Source organism: Oryzias latipes, chromosome 14 (assembly GCF_002234675.1).
Source record: "Oryzias latipes chromosome 14, ASM223467v1".
NCBI lineage: Eukaryota > Metazoa > Chordata > Actinopteri > Beloniformes > Adrianichthyidae > Oryzias > Oryzias latipes.
The window spans coordinates 15,114,005-15,130,768 of record NC_019872.2 but is presented as its reverse complement, the minus strand read 5'-3'; the positions used below and the strand labels follow the sequence as shown (position 1 = coordinate 15,130,768).

Genomic DNA, 16,764 nt, shown 5'->3' with positions numbered 1-16,764 from the left:
CTTGCGACGTCATTAAATTGTCGCCTGTTTCTCTCCGTTTGTGTTCCTTGTGTGCATGTAGCCGACTCCACAGGAAAACATTCCCTCTACACGCGCTACCAAGACTACGAAATTATGTTCCATGTCTCTACTATGCTCCCTTACACCGCCAACAACACACAGCAGGTGAAGTAAACCCCCAAAACACACACGAGTGATCAGTTCATTCTCAAAAGGATGTTGTTTCTGCACATTTAGTCGGTCGTTTGTGTTGTGACTGTCTACTCCACAACAAGCATGATATAAAAATCCTGCCCCCCGGTGTTTACGCCCACCCATGCCGCTTCACAGTTATTCATTCAGATTTAAGCTTGTTTTCTGTCATTTGTGAAGATGCTGTAAAAACGCATTCCATGATTAAGGGTTTACATTTATAGTATACAAAAGGCAGAATTGTTTATGTCTAATCAATGTTTTTAGAAGTAGTTGCATTGCATTTTAAATGACTCATAATTCTCATAATTATCTAAATTTTTAATTGTGAATTTTAGCACACAAAAAAATCCACTTACATGGTATGATTACAGACCACGTTAATAATTGTTTTACTCAAGTGTCTCATATCTGTTGCAAAAAAAATCCTCAAACTACAGCTACACATTCATATACATGTTTTTAAATCTATGAAATTGTGACATTAAAATATAAAGAGAATGTAAGCATATTTTATGGTTATTTTTGGGTCAATAATTTTAAGCTGAATGAAGAGAAGCTCAGATAAAGTTGAACAGACAATAAGCATGATACTCCCACCTCCGTGTTTCTCCAATTTAATTAACTTTTTCTGAGAGTTGTGGTTTAATGTCAAGAAAATGCTGACTTTGGTTTTCTTTTCCTCGTTTTTTTTTAATCACACTTTATTCAGGCTGCAGTGTGTGTGTCTCGAGTGATTTAAAGCACTGATGTTATCACACACGTGGTCTTTTGAACTGTGACCTGCTGAAGTTTACACAGTTCAGTTTTGTTTATTCCTATCATTATAAACTGTACAAAAATACAAATGCAACACTTGCATTATTTGCTTTTATTAACACTGCAGCATGTTAATGCATCCCCCCGTGTTGCAAGGATCTGTACACAATCCTTGGAAGCTGAAAACATCCCAGCTCTTGCATGGCCAGCGTACATGCCGAACATATCACCCATTGAGCACGTTTGGGATGGTCTGGATGGACGTAAACGACTACGTGTTCCAGTTCCTGCCAATATGCAGCCACTTCGCACAGCCACGGAAGAGGAGTGGACCAACACTCCACAACCAAGCACTTGATCAACTCTGTGTGAAGGAGATGTGTAGCACTGTATGAGGCAAATGGTGGTCACACCAGATACTGACCAGTTTTCTGAGTTCCCAGACCCCCCAAAAAAAACCAAACGGCATGTTTCAGAGTGAATTTTTATTGAAGCCAGACTAAGGTACACCTGTGCAATAATAATGATGTCTAATCAGCATCCTGATAAGACTGTTAGGTGGGATGGATCATCTCAACAAAGGAGAAGTGCTCACTGTCATAGATTTATGAACAATATTTAAGAGAAATGGTTGTTTTGTGTTTGTAAAAAATCTTTGAGTTCATCTCATGACTAATGGGAGCTAAAACAAAAGTATTTATGTTCGCTGTATTTTATTTTACATTCTATTCACCTATTTTTTAAACTAAAAATTGAACCATATTTTTTAATAAGCTCGCTGCAGATCTAGAGTTAAAACTGACAACAAAACAATCCGTTTTATTGGCTTTGTTGTCAGGACTTTTGCATGTTTGATAATACACTGAATAATGGGATCTGATGTGTTATGTTATGTTGTTTTTAAGCAGTTTAGTCTTAAAAGTTAGTTTAATGAATGTTTTCATGAATGTCTGCTGCTGTTTTTTTCCCCTCAGCTGCTTCGGAAACGACATATTGGAAATGACATCGTGACCATCGTGTTCCAGGAGCCAGGCGCTCTGCCCTTCACCCCGAAGTCCATCCGCTCCCATTTCCAGCACGTCTTCATCATTGTTCAGGTCCACCAGCCCTGTGCTGAAGAAACCTACTACAGGTGTGACTCCATTCCTCCTGCATGTCCAGAATAGAAATTAAAAATATTGCTCTTTCAGAACTCAACCTGCTTGAAAAAGTTTGTTTATTTTGGGTCCTGCATGAATCCGTTTACTGAACCAAAACGGAAACTGAGAACTGATCTAAGCTTTGAATTTAACCCTTGTGCTATCTTAGATGACCCCACCCTTACTTTGACGTGTTATTCCTACCATGACAAAGGTGGAAAGATTTCATGTAAGCCATGGACACCAGTGAGGTTCTCAAATCCTTGAAGAAAAAAGGTTCAGAGCATTAGTGGGTCTTAATGACCCAACTCCCAACGTTGACTTACCTAGGATAGCAGAAGGGTTAAAAAAAAAGCAGACAGAGTCTACGCTATTATTTAACTCTGAGTTCATAAGATCCCGGTGAGCCCTTTTGGGGTCACAAAAAGGGTCCCCAACCTGGACCCCAACCTGGTCTTGGTGACTGTTGGGCGAAGGCGAGGTACACCTTGGACAGGCTGCCAGTCTGATGCAGAGCCAAACGATCACTCACATGCACATTTGGGGACAATTTAAAGTCACCAATGAACCTATGAAGCATGTCTTTGGACTGTGGGAGGAGGCTGGAGTGTGAGAGATAAGCTATGCATGCGCCAGGAGAGCATGCAAAGTCCACACAGAAAGATTTGAACCAGGGCCTTCTTGCTGTGAGGCGAGAACAGTATCTACTGCATCACTGTGCAGCCAGTTTGTAAGATCTTCATGTTGTAAATTGGTGTAAAGGCGGTGTTACTAACAATTTTGGAGGTGGGTGGATGCTCGTGGAAAAACCACAGCAGAGGACAGGACGAGCACAGAAACCTAGACCTGGACTGATTTCTTCTACAGCGATCTCTGACTCTTCCATTGCTTCTCCCTCACAGTGTGGCAGTGACGCGCTCCAAAGACATCCCGTTATTTGGACCCTTGTTCCCTAAGGGGGCTCGATTCCCTCGATCCCTTGCCTTCAGAGACTTCCTCCTAGCAAAAGTAGTAAACGCTGAAAACGCTGCAGAGAAGGCAGAGAAGTTTCGCTCCATGGCCACGCGTACACGGCAAGAATACCTGAAGGATCTGGCTGAGAACTACGTGACCACCACGCCCATCGACTCCTCCACCAAGTTCCCTCTGCTCTCTCTGGGCAGCAAGCGTAAAGACAAGCTGAAAAGTGCAAAAGGAGCTGAGCTGCACAGTGCCGGAGCGCTGGTGTGGGGGGTGATGGTCAACAGCAGAGGAGAAGGGGAGGCTGGAGAACACAAGCTGCCCTGTCTGCTGGGGGTGTCGGTGGAGTATGTGGTGCTCATTGAGAGGAGCTCCCGTAGGGTGATGTTTAACTGCTCCTGCCGCGACGTCATTGGCTGGAAGGTGTTAACTGAGGCTAAGGAGGGGGGGCCCTGCCTGGATATCTTCTATGAGCGGGGGGAATCCGTGTCCATAAATATGTTGGAGAGTCAGGTTGAGGACTTAAAAGAGGTGGTGCAAAGACTTGAGGTGGGTTCCCCTTCCTTGAAATGTCACACTATGGTGCTCGTTTGCTCCTGGACTCATCACTTCTGGTCTGATGTTTCAGATGGTAACACGGGGCTGTGTGGCGCTGGAGGTCACCCCGCTGCGGGACGGAGTGGGCCAGCCCGGCTTCCTGATGGACGAAGAGGGCTTTGTGACGGAGCTGCAGAGGTTCTGCTACGCCGAGAGCGGAGGCCTGCAGCTCTGGGCCCGTGTGGTGCGGCTCTGCGGACACTCGCTGGTCCACTTGAGTCTGGAGGAGAGGACCCGGCTGCTCCGAACAGCACACAAAATCCACATTACTGTTATCCCACCGGATGAGAACGGGAAACCTCGCAGGTAAGACAGGCTGCAGAATTTGGTCCGAAAAAATAAAATACCTTTACTTCTTGAAAGCAATTACACAAGGGGCGGAGCTTGGTGTAAGCCAGCCAGGAGTTGAATGGTTTAAGTCCCACTCCCATCATCTTTTGATTTATTGGAAAAGTTTTCCAGAGGTATTTTAAATGTGACTATGCAGTTTTTAGGAAAAGAAAAAACCTCTGTCATTATCTAGGACATAGTTTCTGCAGAGCGGCAGGAGTTCATCAGAAATTCACCTCTGAGTTGATTGTTGGCACAGAGCAACCCCACCCCCCCTTACCATCACTCATAACTGAACTATCTGTTTACACTCACCTCTGCTAGCTTACAGCCTGTTATACCCCCATCCTAACATTACCGCTGCAACAAAAATGCCGAGCACTATAGTAGCTATTCAGCCGTAAAGTTTTGAGTCAAACGTCAGCTCAGACAAGGAAAACAAAGACGTACATGGATCAATTTTCTGCAAGGGAACGGATCAGAATGGAGCGGAACAGGGACACTCACCTTTCACTACTTAGCTCTTCTTTTGAACAGCATTTTTTTCATCTACTCCTGATTTACAACAATTTGAAGCAAGAAATACTCAGAAATTCTTTATTTTCTTCATATAAGTGTCCATCATGAGAAAAATGCCACAAGAACATGTCAAGACAATAAGCAAAAAATATATAATAATAATAATGACATAAGGAGCGTCTTTGAACAGTCCTCTCATTAACAATTTCACAATATGATTTGTAAAAAAAACATTCAAATCGTCTGACCCTCTGCAGTTTTGGTATTGGGCAAACTCTACTGCACACTTACACAAATATTCTCTTTTTTTTCTTACAGCATCTTTATTCTTTTGCTCTAAAACATGACATAAAAGTCTCTCAGATTGTTATAGAATGCCCTGTTTAATGGGGAGATAATCTGAACTGAATTTGAACTGGATTCATGTTTAACTTTATCTGAGTAGATGCAAACATTTCTTTTTTAGATACTGATTAAAAAAGTACAAGACTTTTAGTATTCAGTCAGAATGGCTGAACATTCACTTCTATAATACTGTTTACTTTGAGTTCATTGACTGCAGGATTTTTAGTTCTTGTGGCTTCAGAGCAGACCCCAAATCATCACCCCACCGTCACCATGCTTCACAGTGGACACAGAGTCCAGATGCAGTTGTGTAATCCTCATGTGTGCCGCCACATTTGCTTCACACCGAGGTTTTTGTCTGACCGTATTTTCATTTAAAAAGTTTACACCTAAAAACTCTGAAGTGTAGCTTTTCCGAGAAATTTTCCTCCCGTTAACTTTGCTGCTATGAAATCCTAAACTCCCAGGTCAAATTCAGACAGAATTGGAGCAACAAATGTGAATTTGAGATCGTGACAGTTGTCTTTCCTACTGATTTAACAGAGAAACAATCCAGTACAAGTACATTTTTCTCCTCGTTGGAGGTTTGAAAAGTTTGGAGACATCAGAAATTAAATAAGGTTACAAAAGAACAAACAAAAAATATTGAATTAAAAAGTGTTTCTGTGCTAAAAGCAAACTCTGACCTGCCCTTTACATTTTCGTTTACATAATGTTCTATACTTGAAGTAGCAACACACTAAAAGGCGGATGATTGGCTGAAATTATTCATTAGTACAATTTTTAATACTTTTGGTTAAAGATACTTTTTCAAATGAATATTTTCTTGTTTTGGATTTTCGGCCATCAGATTTTATCCAACGATTCGATTACTTTGTGCTCCGCAGGAGTTTCTCTGAGCTCTACCAGAAAGCCATCAAGGAAACTGAGTGCAAACCAGGCGAGGACCGCTCAGGAGAGGCCTGGGTGCTGGACGACAGGGAGGACCAAGAGAAGGATGCACAGCCGGAGAAAGACGACGAGTTGAAGATGAGCGAAGTCAGCGAGGAGGAGACGATAGACATGCAGCCAGAGGAGGAGAGGGCAGAAGGGGAGCCGTGTCAGGAGGGCCAAAGCGAGGAAGGCCAAGGCTCGCTCCTCACACCACCCGGTCTCCCATTGTTGAGGGTCACTTCCCTGCAGGACCCACCAGCCAATCAGAGCCAGGAGGGCATCAGCCCACTGCTCCCCCGCAGCCTCTCTTTGGAGAGACAGCTGGACTACACAGATGAATGTGACGGGTGAGTTTCACCGACGCCCGCCGTGACATCACACAAGAGTAACGGGTTTGAGTCCTTTCTGCTACCTTCATTGTATAACCCAAGAATAAATTATCTATATTTGGGCAAAACACTTATTTCAATCATTCCTTTTTTGCATAAAGTGTGTCCTTTTTTCATTTGCTGCAGCTTTACAAGAAATACACCGTTTTTATTTTTTTTAAAGTATTGTTGTACCACAAACATAAAAATAATTACTCAAAATGACTTTCAGTTAATTCAGATTTGTTATTTGTGATCTTTTTTAATAAAATAATTTTTTTCTCCGTTTTTTTTCTCAGATAACATTGTAGAAAACTCTGTTTTAGATTTTAAAAAAACCCTGAAAGAGTCAGTGTATAACATGTTAGAATTATTGGGGCATCAAGAGTGAAATTTGGCCAAAACTTTAAGCTAAAAATACATTTACTCGAATTTTCATTGGTAATAATAAATCTCTTGTCATCCTTTCTTGTCCCTCGCTGCCTGTTGGACAGACATGTATATGACAATGTTGCACTGAAGGATCGGCACATCTATGAGAACGTCAGGGAGTTGAGGGACGACACGCCTGATCTGATCCTGGCTGTCAAACCGAAAGTTCCCCTGGAGGAGGAGCAGGTGACAAACGGAGGCGGACAAACTGCTTTTTACTATCACTATTTCCCCCTCATCTGATCCTCTGCTTCATTTTTTTAGTTCATGGGAAGTGAGTTTGGTGATGACAAAGCTTCAGCAAGTGACCCTTCCCTCTCCACGTCCCGGCTGTCGTGTGTGGACCGAGCTGAGAGAAACTCACGAGCCCTCAGCCTTCATAACTCCATCACAAAGAGTGAGTCATCTTTGCTGTGGAAGAATTTCTGACATTTGTGATGAAATTGACCAAAAATGGATGATTCTGCTCACTTAAGATACTAAATGTTTCTGGTTTTATAAGTCTTTGTATTGAGAAGAAAAAGAGCTTATTACTCTATAATGGATCACATCAGGCGACACACTAGCATCACTTCTGCCTAATCTGACCCACACATTTCATTTTGTAGGGGTTCTTTTCAGGTTTAGGCCCCTCTCCTCATTATCCTCCCTCTTGTCCACTCTACACTCTCTTTGTTTCCCCTCTTTCATGCGTGCTGCCCACTATCCCACTAATCTGATATCACCCCTGCTCTGCTGCCACCCCCTGCCAGACCGAAATAAAAGAAGGACAGATGGATAGTGGGGGGTGCAATTTCAAAAAGCTCCAAATCAAGGAGCCCTCTTGAACCATCTGCTCTTTTTCCACTGACCCTCAGATTTGACCACATTCATCCTTTCATCAAATTCTTCCAATTTTTGTGTCAAGCTTTTTGTTTTAATCTGAAGAAAGTAAATAAAAAAAACAATTGTAAAGTGAGCTAAAGTTTGAGTGAAATTAAGAATTCTTCTTCTGTCTCTGAGTTTTGTTACGTTTTTGTCTTCAGTTCATCTCAGTTTTCAAATCTATATCACCAACTTTAAAAACTCAGCAAGGCAACATCTGTTGACGCTGTGGTCTTGCTCTGCACCACAGCTCCCTCTAGTGGAGGCTCTTTGTCCCTGCAGGATCCAGCTGCAAGCAGCATCTGCAGTCATGCAAATCTGTCATATCGCTGCAGATGCAGTAGGACACAGCATGTTGCATAAGTCAGAGTGATAAATCTCCACCTCTTCCTCCCAGTGCTGTCAGAGACCACAGACTCCACTGAGGAGGAGTGGCAGTCCATAGCTGACCTGGCAACCGCCTGCCGCAGCATCCTGGAGGCTTTGTCGCGAGAGGGTGAGGAGCACACAATCCTCTGCTGTTTGTAACAATTATTAGTGATAAGAAACAAAAAACACAAACATTATCAGGAATGTGTTGCCTTAAGACTGTTCATCTGAGCCCTCACCTTTGACTATTCTGGATAAGATGGGGGCAGATAAATGGGAAAAGACTTTTATGGAGCTGGAAATATCTGGAGTTTGACATGTAAACGTCCTAAAGTTCTGCAATGAACTCCTTATGAGCAGCCCTCCAGCTCTAGTCAAGGTTTTTGACCTTTCAAACCTAGAATGTAAGAGAATCAATCCCTGCAATCATTCAATGGAAGGAAAATTGTTTCTTTGTTGATAGAGTTTATGAAGAGAAGATGGACCTTTTTGTACTTCAGCTCATTTGGGGAAAAGAAATTTGATGAATAAGTTTTTCAATTTGAAATCATGCTGATGAAGATGCTGTTCCTGTAACAGACCGCAAAGCCGGAGACCCATCTCAAGCAGGAGCTGATCAGACCGACGGCAAACAGAGAGATTCAAGGTGGGTACCATCACTCTTTTATCAGTCCTCTGCTTCACTTTGACCATGGCTGTGCTCAAATGAAAACTTTTAAGCTGCAAACGACTTCAAGAGAGGCCAAAATGAGGTTTATTTGTGACTTTTTTGCATTTATTTTTCCTGAAATCTTCTTAATACATTTTTTTATGCTAGCCTTTTTTACACCTTTAGTTTTTGTTTTCTAATCCATCACGTGTTCATTTGGCACAAAACTGTACCCTGTAAGTTTTAGTGTTCTTCCAGCACCGTGTGGTTCCAGGCACAGAAGTAAAGAAAAAGAAAAAAAAACAAGAAAAAAAACAACCTCAGGCATGCCTGGGAGATAAAAGGATAAAAGGTTGACCTTCTCTGTCCGGCACATTTGAAATGAAAAACGTAGTGATCTCACACTTTTTTTTTACTCTGAATATTTGTACACGCAAAAAATGTTGAAGCAGGTAATCGTGCTGTGAGAGTGAGAATTATTCTGAAAGCTTTCTTTTGAAATGTCAGAAAAAGGGGAACTCATTTTGTCTTCTAGTTGGCAGAAATTACATTAAGGTTTAAACTTTTTAAGATAAGATTTTCTAACCTTTTTGCCGATAGGAGATAGTAAGAAAAAGACATGACAACTGCATGACTGTGACCATTAAAGATCAAAGACCTGGAAGTTGTTATAAATAAAAAGCGCCTCCCTCGCTCTTTCAAACGATCAGGAGACCCTTGTTCCAGCATTCCTCAGAGAGCAGTTTTAATTAATAACTCACAAAGTGAACTGTGGGATAAGTGCACTCCGTCTGAATGGTTTTACTCCTAGGCAAGGCAATTTGTATAAATGGATCTAATGTTACAGGTTTCATTAAAGGAAGCACAGACGGTCTGAAGCGCTGAAGCTATCGGGGTGACAAATGGCTCCACTGCCAATCAAACAAATTGAAAAGCTAAATCATGAGGCTGGAACTTTCCACTTCCACAGAATGTGTTTTTCGATCTGCTAAGAAATGTTCCTGGCACACTTTTTGGCTTTAAATGGCTGCGTTTGCTGATCCCTGGCTGCACGGTTCTGCTTCTGTGTGCTGCAGTGACTCTCCAGGCCACCTGGAGGAAAAGGTGTCGCAGCTGGAGGCGATGCTGAAGAAGCTGCAGGATGACCTGCAAAAGGTGCTTTGACTTCCATGAATCTTATACTCTGTGATAATGTTTTCACTGAGCTCCACTAGAGAGCCAGCAGGTAGGAAAACACACTTATCTCGCTTTAGCTTCTGTCGCCGAGGCCAGATTTCTGTTTGCCGATGCAGACGTGTTTACAAATGCTTCCATCCGTACAGCCTCTTCAGGTCACAGGTCACAGCTGACTCTCTGCAGAGATGCATTCAAGCAAAAACACTTTAAAAATGCATTTATTTATTTAGAGTTTTTGTGTACAGAAACAATTGAATTAGAATTTTGAATCATCCCAGTGTCAATAATGTATCTAAAAGGAAAACGCCTTTTTTTCTGTTGTAAATTCTTATTTTTCTGCAATTTCCACCAGAAGTTAATCTATGTTGCTCTCCTTACCTCTCTTGGTGATGCCTCAAAATCCCTGTATGTGACGAACTTTGATGCTTGTTTCTAATGTGGAACGCCGCTGCCTTACAAACTCCACAAAATCCACATGCATCCCAGAACACATTTCATGACTTTTGCAGTCGGAGATGCTGAATAAGTTGCCATTGTGTGGATTGTTTTTTTTTTTACTTTATTTTATTTTGAAATCTATTTATTTAATTTATTTATTGTCACTTTATTTTATTCTCTACTTTTTATTTGCCAGCACTGTCTCTGTGTATGTCCATGTATGTAAGCAGACGATGCTCTGTGAGTCTATGAAACGTTTTCTAAGTCTTAGATTTGGACCAAAAACTGTAACTTTATTTCCATTATTAGTTACATAAAAACAAGAAACAACTAGGGGATAATCAGCAAAATGACTTTTTTTTTTTTCATTCAGTTTTTCTTTTCACCTTATTTCCAGAACATTTTGATGCTGTGTAGATGTGAGTCAATGTAAATAAAGACAGACTGTGATCTTTTTCCTGACGGCAAAACAAATAACAGCAAAATCACACATTAAAACGTAACTTTTTGGAAAACTTGTTTATCATTTTGGAAGTCAATTTTTGCCTATTGTGTAATGAAAAAATACTAAAGGTTTATTATTTGATTTTGGAAAAGTTGATGTAACTAATCAGGCTTATTATTAACTGATAAATTTTATGATTATTAACCTTTTATCTATTGGGAGGTGTGTATAAAAAGCAGCCGTAAATCAGAAAAAAAGGTTTGTACTTTTTCTCAGTAATCTTTACTGAATACTCAGATACTTACCTGCAGGCAGGGATGGGAAATGTGGCCCATTTGAACCTTTAAGATTTGGGAAGTGTTTCATGATTCAATCTTTTTAAGAAATAGTTTCAACTTCAAGGGAAAAGCCAAACGAGATGAAAGGTCTGCATTCGCCTATATAACAGCACTTTCTGGCAAAAGTAGAAAAATGTCAAATCTTTGCTCTCTTTGATCTGCTTTCACACTGCACTCTTGAGAGTGAATCAATAATTGGAAATTCTGGAAGCATCACGCAGTAGTATCATTTCCGACAATCTTAGGGTTAAAAGTGAGCTTTTTCTGACTTTGCTCTTTTCCATGTACGATGTTGGATCACCCCTCGGGGTTCAAACAGTAGGTGAGACGCACCTTCAAGCAAACTGAAGAACTTTGTTTTCAGGCAGTCCAGCGTTTGCTTGTTTGGTCTACAGCAGGGTTCAGATGAGCTTTCACGAACTGAACAAAAGCGGACACTCGTGGTAAACGATCTTTGGTCTGGACCACTCAACTCTGGTCTGAATGTGGATAGCTGAGGTGAAAGTGTTGGGAGTCTGGACCAACAAGAAGAGGTATGATCTGGCTTGCTTTCTTATTTATTAATACCAAGAAAATCACACATTGCAATAACAGCTGAGTAGTAAAAATAATTTGGCTGCAAAACTGGACTAACTTTCTCTAAACTAAACATGAGCTCTTCATTTTCAAATTACAGATTCAAATCTCACCGTCTGCCCTTTGGATTCTAGTTAAAGCAGAGTTTGCAACCTTTACCGCTAAAAAAAACATTTGAGTCTGTTTCTTACAATCAAAAAACCCAGCAAGAGCCACTTCAATGTTTGAGAAAATACACTTTATTTATGTTTTTCTGATCATTTAGCATTTCAAGTATAGCTTTTGAATATGTGCAGTTATTGAGTTACAACAGTGTTATTCTTTTCTATATGTAACCTTTTTTTTAACTTTTCTTCCACTTTAATTTTGCTTTATTTTGACAGGAGCACATACAAGTTCCTTTCAAAGTAAAATACACCCAGTGTCAAAATACAAAAAAAACTGCAAGAATGCTAAGTCAAACCTGGTGTTTTCTATCATGACTTTGGTGCTCCTTAATCCTTTTTCTCCTATTACCATCAAATAAAAATTTGAGGACATTAGTATAAAATTTATGATAACCCATTAAGTGACATTGAAGTAAAAAATGAAATTGTAAATAAATCTAATTGCAATAATGTATTTCAACCCCTTGATGCCAATTGATGCAAATATGCATCAAACCACTTCAGCTCCAAGATTACCAAAATGTAGCTTCTATATGAAAACAAAAACATGAATGATTTTTTTATTTATGGCTTAAAAAAACAGTTTTCAAGGAGTTGAGAACTTTACCTCTAGACAGCATTAAACACTGTTCTGCAGCAGAAGACAACAATATGTGCTTTAAAAACGATATTTAATAAACTAAAAATGATAAACCCAAACTACAAACCTGTTAATTTTTCAAATCATTAGTCTTTTTTTTTTTTACAACCAAAGAGCCACAATTGAGGGAGGAACAAGGCTCCAGAGCCTCAGGTTGCAGACCCATGAGTTAGAGCATCCAGTTCATGTGTTCTGCAAAGCCCTCTGTGTTTATTTACCTTTTTTGCACGGTAAACAAGCCTTTTTGGAAAAGGGTTGTGAGGTTCAATTTGGGATAAAGTTTGTTTTGTTTTATCTAAAATTCTGTCTGTTTCCATTTTTTAAATTTGTAAATCAAAGATAAACATTTGTCAGATTAGCCTGAAATAGGATTGTTACAGCTCTACTCATCTTTAAAGGATTAAGGTGCTCGCTCATCTCACCTGTTTCCCTTAAAGTGGCCATTTTGATAATGAAATGCAATAGTAGCATTACACTAATGCATTTAGCTGATTGGCAGCTAAAGGAAGACAGTTTGAAACCGCTTGCTGACTAATTCTTTCCGTGCACTTTTGTGGTTTTGTTCTTCCTCACTGCTGTGTTGTTGTGCGTTTCCGCTCTGATTGTTGTGTTCTTTCACTCGCCGTTTTCGCGCACCCCCAAGTTTCCTTGCAGCCAGCTCTGTCTGCCGCCGTCCTCCCGATCCTGCCACAGCCACCTGAGCGACAGCTTTTTGTTTTGTTGTGTGCCCGTGTCTTGCAGGAGAAAGAGGACAAGGCAATGCTGCAGGCCGAGGTGCAGAGCCTCAGGCAGAACAACCAGCGGCTGCAGGAGGAGTCGCAGAGCACAGTGGCCCGCCTCATCAAGGTCACCGAGCTGCTGTGCAATGTCAACAAGCCGTGTTAGCTCCTCTGTTTGCACCCACAAATCCTCCGCTCCGCACACGTATTTGGTTTATGTACAGCTGCAAACACACACGACCACCACAGTCTTTCTGAAACGATGATTGCTTGTGTTGGACAACAAAAACCCTGACGGAGAGAAAGAAAAGGGCATCATCGGCACGCCGTGATGCACAAGCTGCTGTGTTGGTGTGCTGGTGTGTGTTCGGATGTGGAGATTTGTGTGTATCTGGCTTCAAATACTTGACAAATTCAGCTTAGTAGCACTTGTGTTTAGGCAGTGAAAATTGTAGTGGTTAAGAAGGAGAGACACTTTAAAGCATGTTTCATATCCAACTGACCGAATCACACATTGATTATATCACAAGTAATAGATGTAAACTTCTTTCTGTGCCACTCTGACTGTGGAAGGTCTGGATGTAAATCTAAGGAGGATAACAAATAGTTGAAACTTTTGGCCTAAAGGCTGCCTTCTACTTCAGATGAACTAATGATGCAAACTGACTGGCTCCTTACAGCAAAGTCTGTTGTGTAAGGACATTATTTTCTTCTTTATTCACTTCTCAGAAGTACTGTAATTAGCAAACTATCTTTTTCAAATTAATATGTGAACAAGAGGGGCTTAAGCTGGAGTGAAAAGTGAACTGTTTCGCTCTTTTTTTGTTTCTTTTTCCTGGATGTATCTTTGAAAAACAGTTGTAAAGGGGGGGAACTGAAGATTGTCCGTCTCTGTTTGTCAGGGAAGAATTGCTTCAGCTTGCTCCCCCTTGTTGCTGTAGCTCTTTAAGCCTCACTGTTGTAGCAGCCATACTGTAGAAGATCTGCTCAGAACGCCACAAAGGCAGCTTCATTTTCCACTGGAAGAACAAATGTGACGCCTTGTGATAAGGCTTCAAATCATGTATAAAAATAATCTTTCAAGTAACGCGTGACTCTTGTTGATTTTGTGACCTATAGCTCGTCATAAACTAGTTTGGAACTCAGTCTGGTTCTTTACCTAACTCCTAATTTTTTTTCATTTTTAACTCCCACTCCAATAATATTTCGATCTTTTGTGTTCCCAGTGGTCTTTTAATTGTGATTATGCAGTTTTTAGGCAACTTTTTTTTTTAACTCTCCTTTCTGCAGAGAAGCTAGAGTTAAAAAGAAATTACCTTTTAATTTGTGGGCAGAACTGTGAGCTACCCCCTTTTCCCATCATCCATCTGCACACGCTAAATACTGAAGGGTATACTGGAAATGTGTAAACTGACATGTAAAACAAAAAGAACTTCTATTGAAGCAGGGATTTCATAACAATTCAACTCCAGTATTTAGTTGAATACCAAACAAATTAAATATTCTAAATACAAACAAAATAATCAAATCCGGTTGGTATAATTTAAAAAATCGAAACAGAAAAAATGATCAAAATGTAAACAAAGTATACGCTCTTGGAAGAGGTAGTTTAAGAAAAAAATGTATTGTGTTGTTTAAAGGTTTTCTAAGATAGCATGTTAAATAAATAAAAAAAATATTCAACTGGGTTGAATAAAATTAATTTTAGTGTGTCAACATAACACTAACTCTGTTAAAGTTTTTCAAGGTGAATTAAATATGAAAAGAAGTAGAACTGTTCATTAGTTTGTGATGAACAAAACAAAAAGAGCTTTAAGTATTAAATCAACGTGAGTCATGCAATAAACAATGTCTTTTAAAAGGTCAGTGAATCACTTTTTTTAAATAAGATTTACTCCATCATCGTTTGGTGTTGCTGAATAATTATGGCTATGAATGAACTATGAACAGATAGTGGAGTTCAGACTACTGTATTTAAGTGTTTTAATGTGTGGCTTTGTCTGCAGTCAGTTTTTTCCTCTGGCCTATAGGTGTGGTAGAGGTAGATCAAATCTCACCATTCCACCCTGTTGTGTGTTTTTTGTGACAGTACTGCACTTTTTTTCCCCCTTGGTTTGGATTTTTTTAATGCTAACTCAACACGAGAAGGTGGATTAGACTTCGTCCCCTCGACACCGCCTTACCTCGTCTCTCTGCAGGGACAGAGCGTGCTCAGAGGTGTCTGACTGCTTCTCCTCAGTGCCAACAACAACAAAAGAAACAAAACAAAAAAGCACGTGCAGCTCTCCTGAATTTCCCAAAACGCCACAAACAAAACTGAACTCATTCAAACGGATGCCAAACGTCACTCAGACTTTCTCTGTTTTTGCTGTACAAAATTTCTCTTGTAATGTTCTTTTAGAGTCACTGTGAATACCCGGTACCAGCATATCAAGATACGATATATACAGATGAATTAATAAATCAAACCTTTATTGGTATGTGAAGATACTGTATGTACAGCTGAACTGTTCCATGTTAGTGCACTGGCTGTGTCCTCCTGTTGCAGAATGAATATGCAGCTCCTCGTTTCATGTCCTCCACATCATGAAGACCTCCTTCATCTCAACAGGTTGGTGTCAGAAAACCTGTTTGACTGTGTCGTGTATATATATTAGATTGTAGGAGGTTGGTTGAGCATGAGGGGTGCCCAGCAACTTCCACTCCCCCTCCTTCCTCTCTGTACCTGTGCGTGTATAAAAAAAAAAGTAACTTATTAATCACACAAATGTGTTGTAGCTGTTTGAACAGGTGACGATGAAAATGTGAAACTGAACGAGAAAGAAAGATGGACAGAGTTAGAAAATCTGCTTCTTTTTTTTATTGACAGCCAACGTGTCAAAAAGGATGCCTGAAATTTAATGTAACTGAAGATTCTATATTCTAACGCTAAGCTGTCTCAGCTACAACTCTTTGGTAGTCAATGAGGTCTTATGACGCCATTAGCTATGCCTTAATGAGTAAATCTTTCAGAATGGATGGTGGTACTGGTCATATGGCTGTATGTAAAGGCTCATTTCTCTGACTTTGTGCCTACCTGAAAATGTAATGTATGTCAACCCAGCTTAGTGATTTCATTCCTTTGCCTTTGGTTGCACTAACTGAGGTTTTGCTGTCATGAATACTTTGCAGCAGGTGGGGGATTTTTCACAAGAGGCCATGGCAACAGCTGGTCTTTTATCTGCTGCACACAGAAAAGTCCTGGAGTGCCACGTGATCTGAAGATCAGAGAGTAACAATAGATGTGTGTTGTTAATCTTAAGCATGACTGAGGGTTTACGGTTCATTGAGTACCACGGATTGTCAAGAGAACCAACAAATATATGATTTTTAAAAGAGAATTAAAAGGAAATGGTGCGTGAAACGACTGATCGTGCATTGAAATTACGATTACGGTTGTGTCGGTGTCTGAAGGGAAGATTCTTTCTATATGACAAAATAGGAAATGGGTTCTATTCTCAGAACCTTCTGAATCCATTTTGGGGATGCTAGACCCAGCTACTGTTGGGCAAAGGCGGGCTACGTCCTGAACAGGTCACCAGTCTGTTGCAGGGATACACACTCACACCATGCACACCCAAGGGTAATTTAGAGACACCAATTAACCCATGAAGCAATTTTTTGGACTGTGGGAGGAAGCCAGAGTGCAAAGAGAAAACCCACACATGCATGGCGGGAACAGTCACAGAAAAAAGGTTTGAGGCAGGTTAAAGAAAACCTTTACACAATTGTTTTTAAAAAAACCTGAAATGCAAAATGAAGATTTAATA

The 16,764-nt window shown here is 40.4% G+C and overlaps 1 protein-coding gene across 7 annotated transcripts in view; it reads left to right on the top strand.

The window, feature by feature from the left end:
* The window catches only part of LOC101155291 (signal-induced proliferation-associated 1-like protein 1), a 36,123-nt gene extending 19,765 nt beyond the window's left edge, over positions 1 to 16,358 (top strand). For 4 of the 7 annotated variants that reach the window (XM_011483427.3, XM_011483426.3, XM_020708911.2 and 1 more), the window contains 11 exons: positions 62 to 165; positions 1,926 to 2,083; positions 2,993 to 3,599; positions 3,679 to 3,953; positions 5,729 to 6,121; positions 6,637 to 6,760; positions 6,839 to 6,971; positions 7,836 to 7,934; positions 8,387 to 8,453; positions 9,533 to 9,611; positions 12,978 to 16,358. In XM_011483427.3, the coding sequence (XP_011481729.1) occupies positions 62 to 165; positions 1,926 to 2,083; positions 2,993 to 3,599; positions 3,679 to 3,953; positions 5,729 to 6,121; positions 6,637 to 6,760; positions 6,839 to 6,971; positions 7,836 to 7,934; positions 8,387 to 8,453; positions 9,533 to 9,611; positions 12,978 to 13,121 (2,183 nt within the window). In that variant the 3' untranslated portion in view covers positions 13,122 to 16,358. Of the gene's footprint in view, positions 1 to 61; positions 166 to 1,925; positions 2,084 to 2,992; positions 3,600 to 3,678; positions 3,954 to 5,728; positions 6,122 to 6,636; positions 6,761 to 6,838; positions 6,972 to 7,835; positions 7,935 to 8,386; positions 8,454 to 9,532; positions 10,581 to 11,248; positions 11,387 to 12,977 lie in introns of those variants that run through there. The other 3 variants (XM_020708913.2, XR_002291680.2, XM_020708914.2) reach the window with 3 other exon arrangements.
* The last annotated feature ends 406 nt before the right edge of the window (positions 16,359 to 16,764 follow it).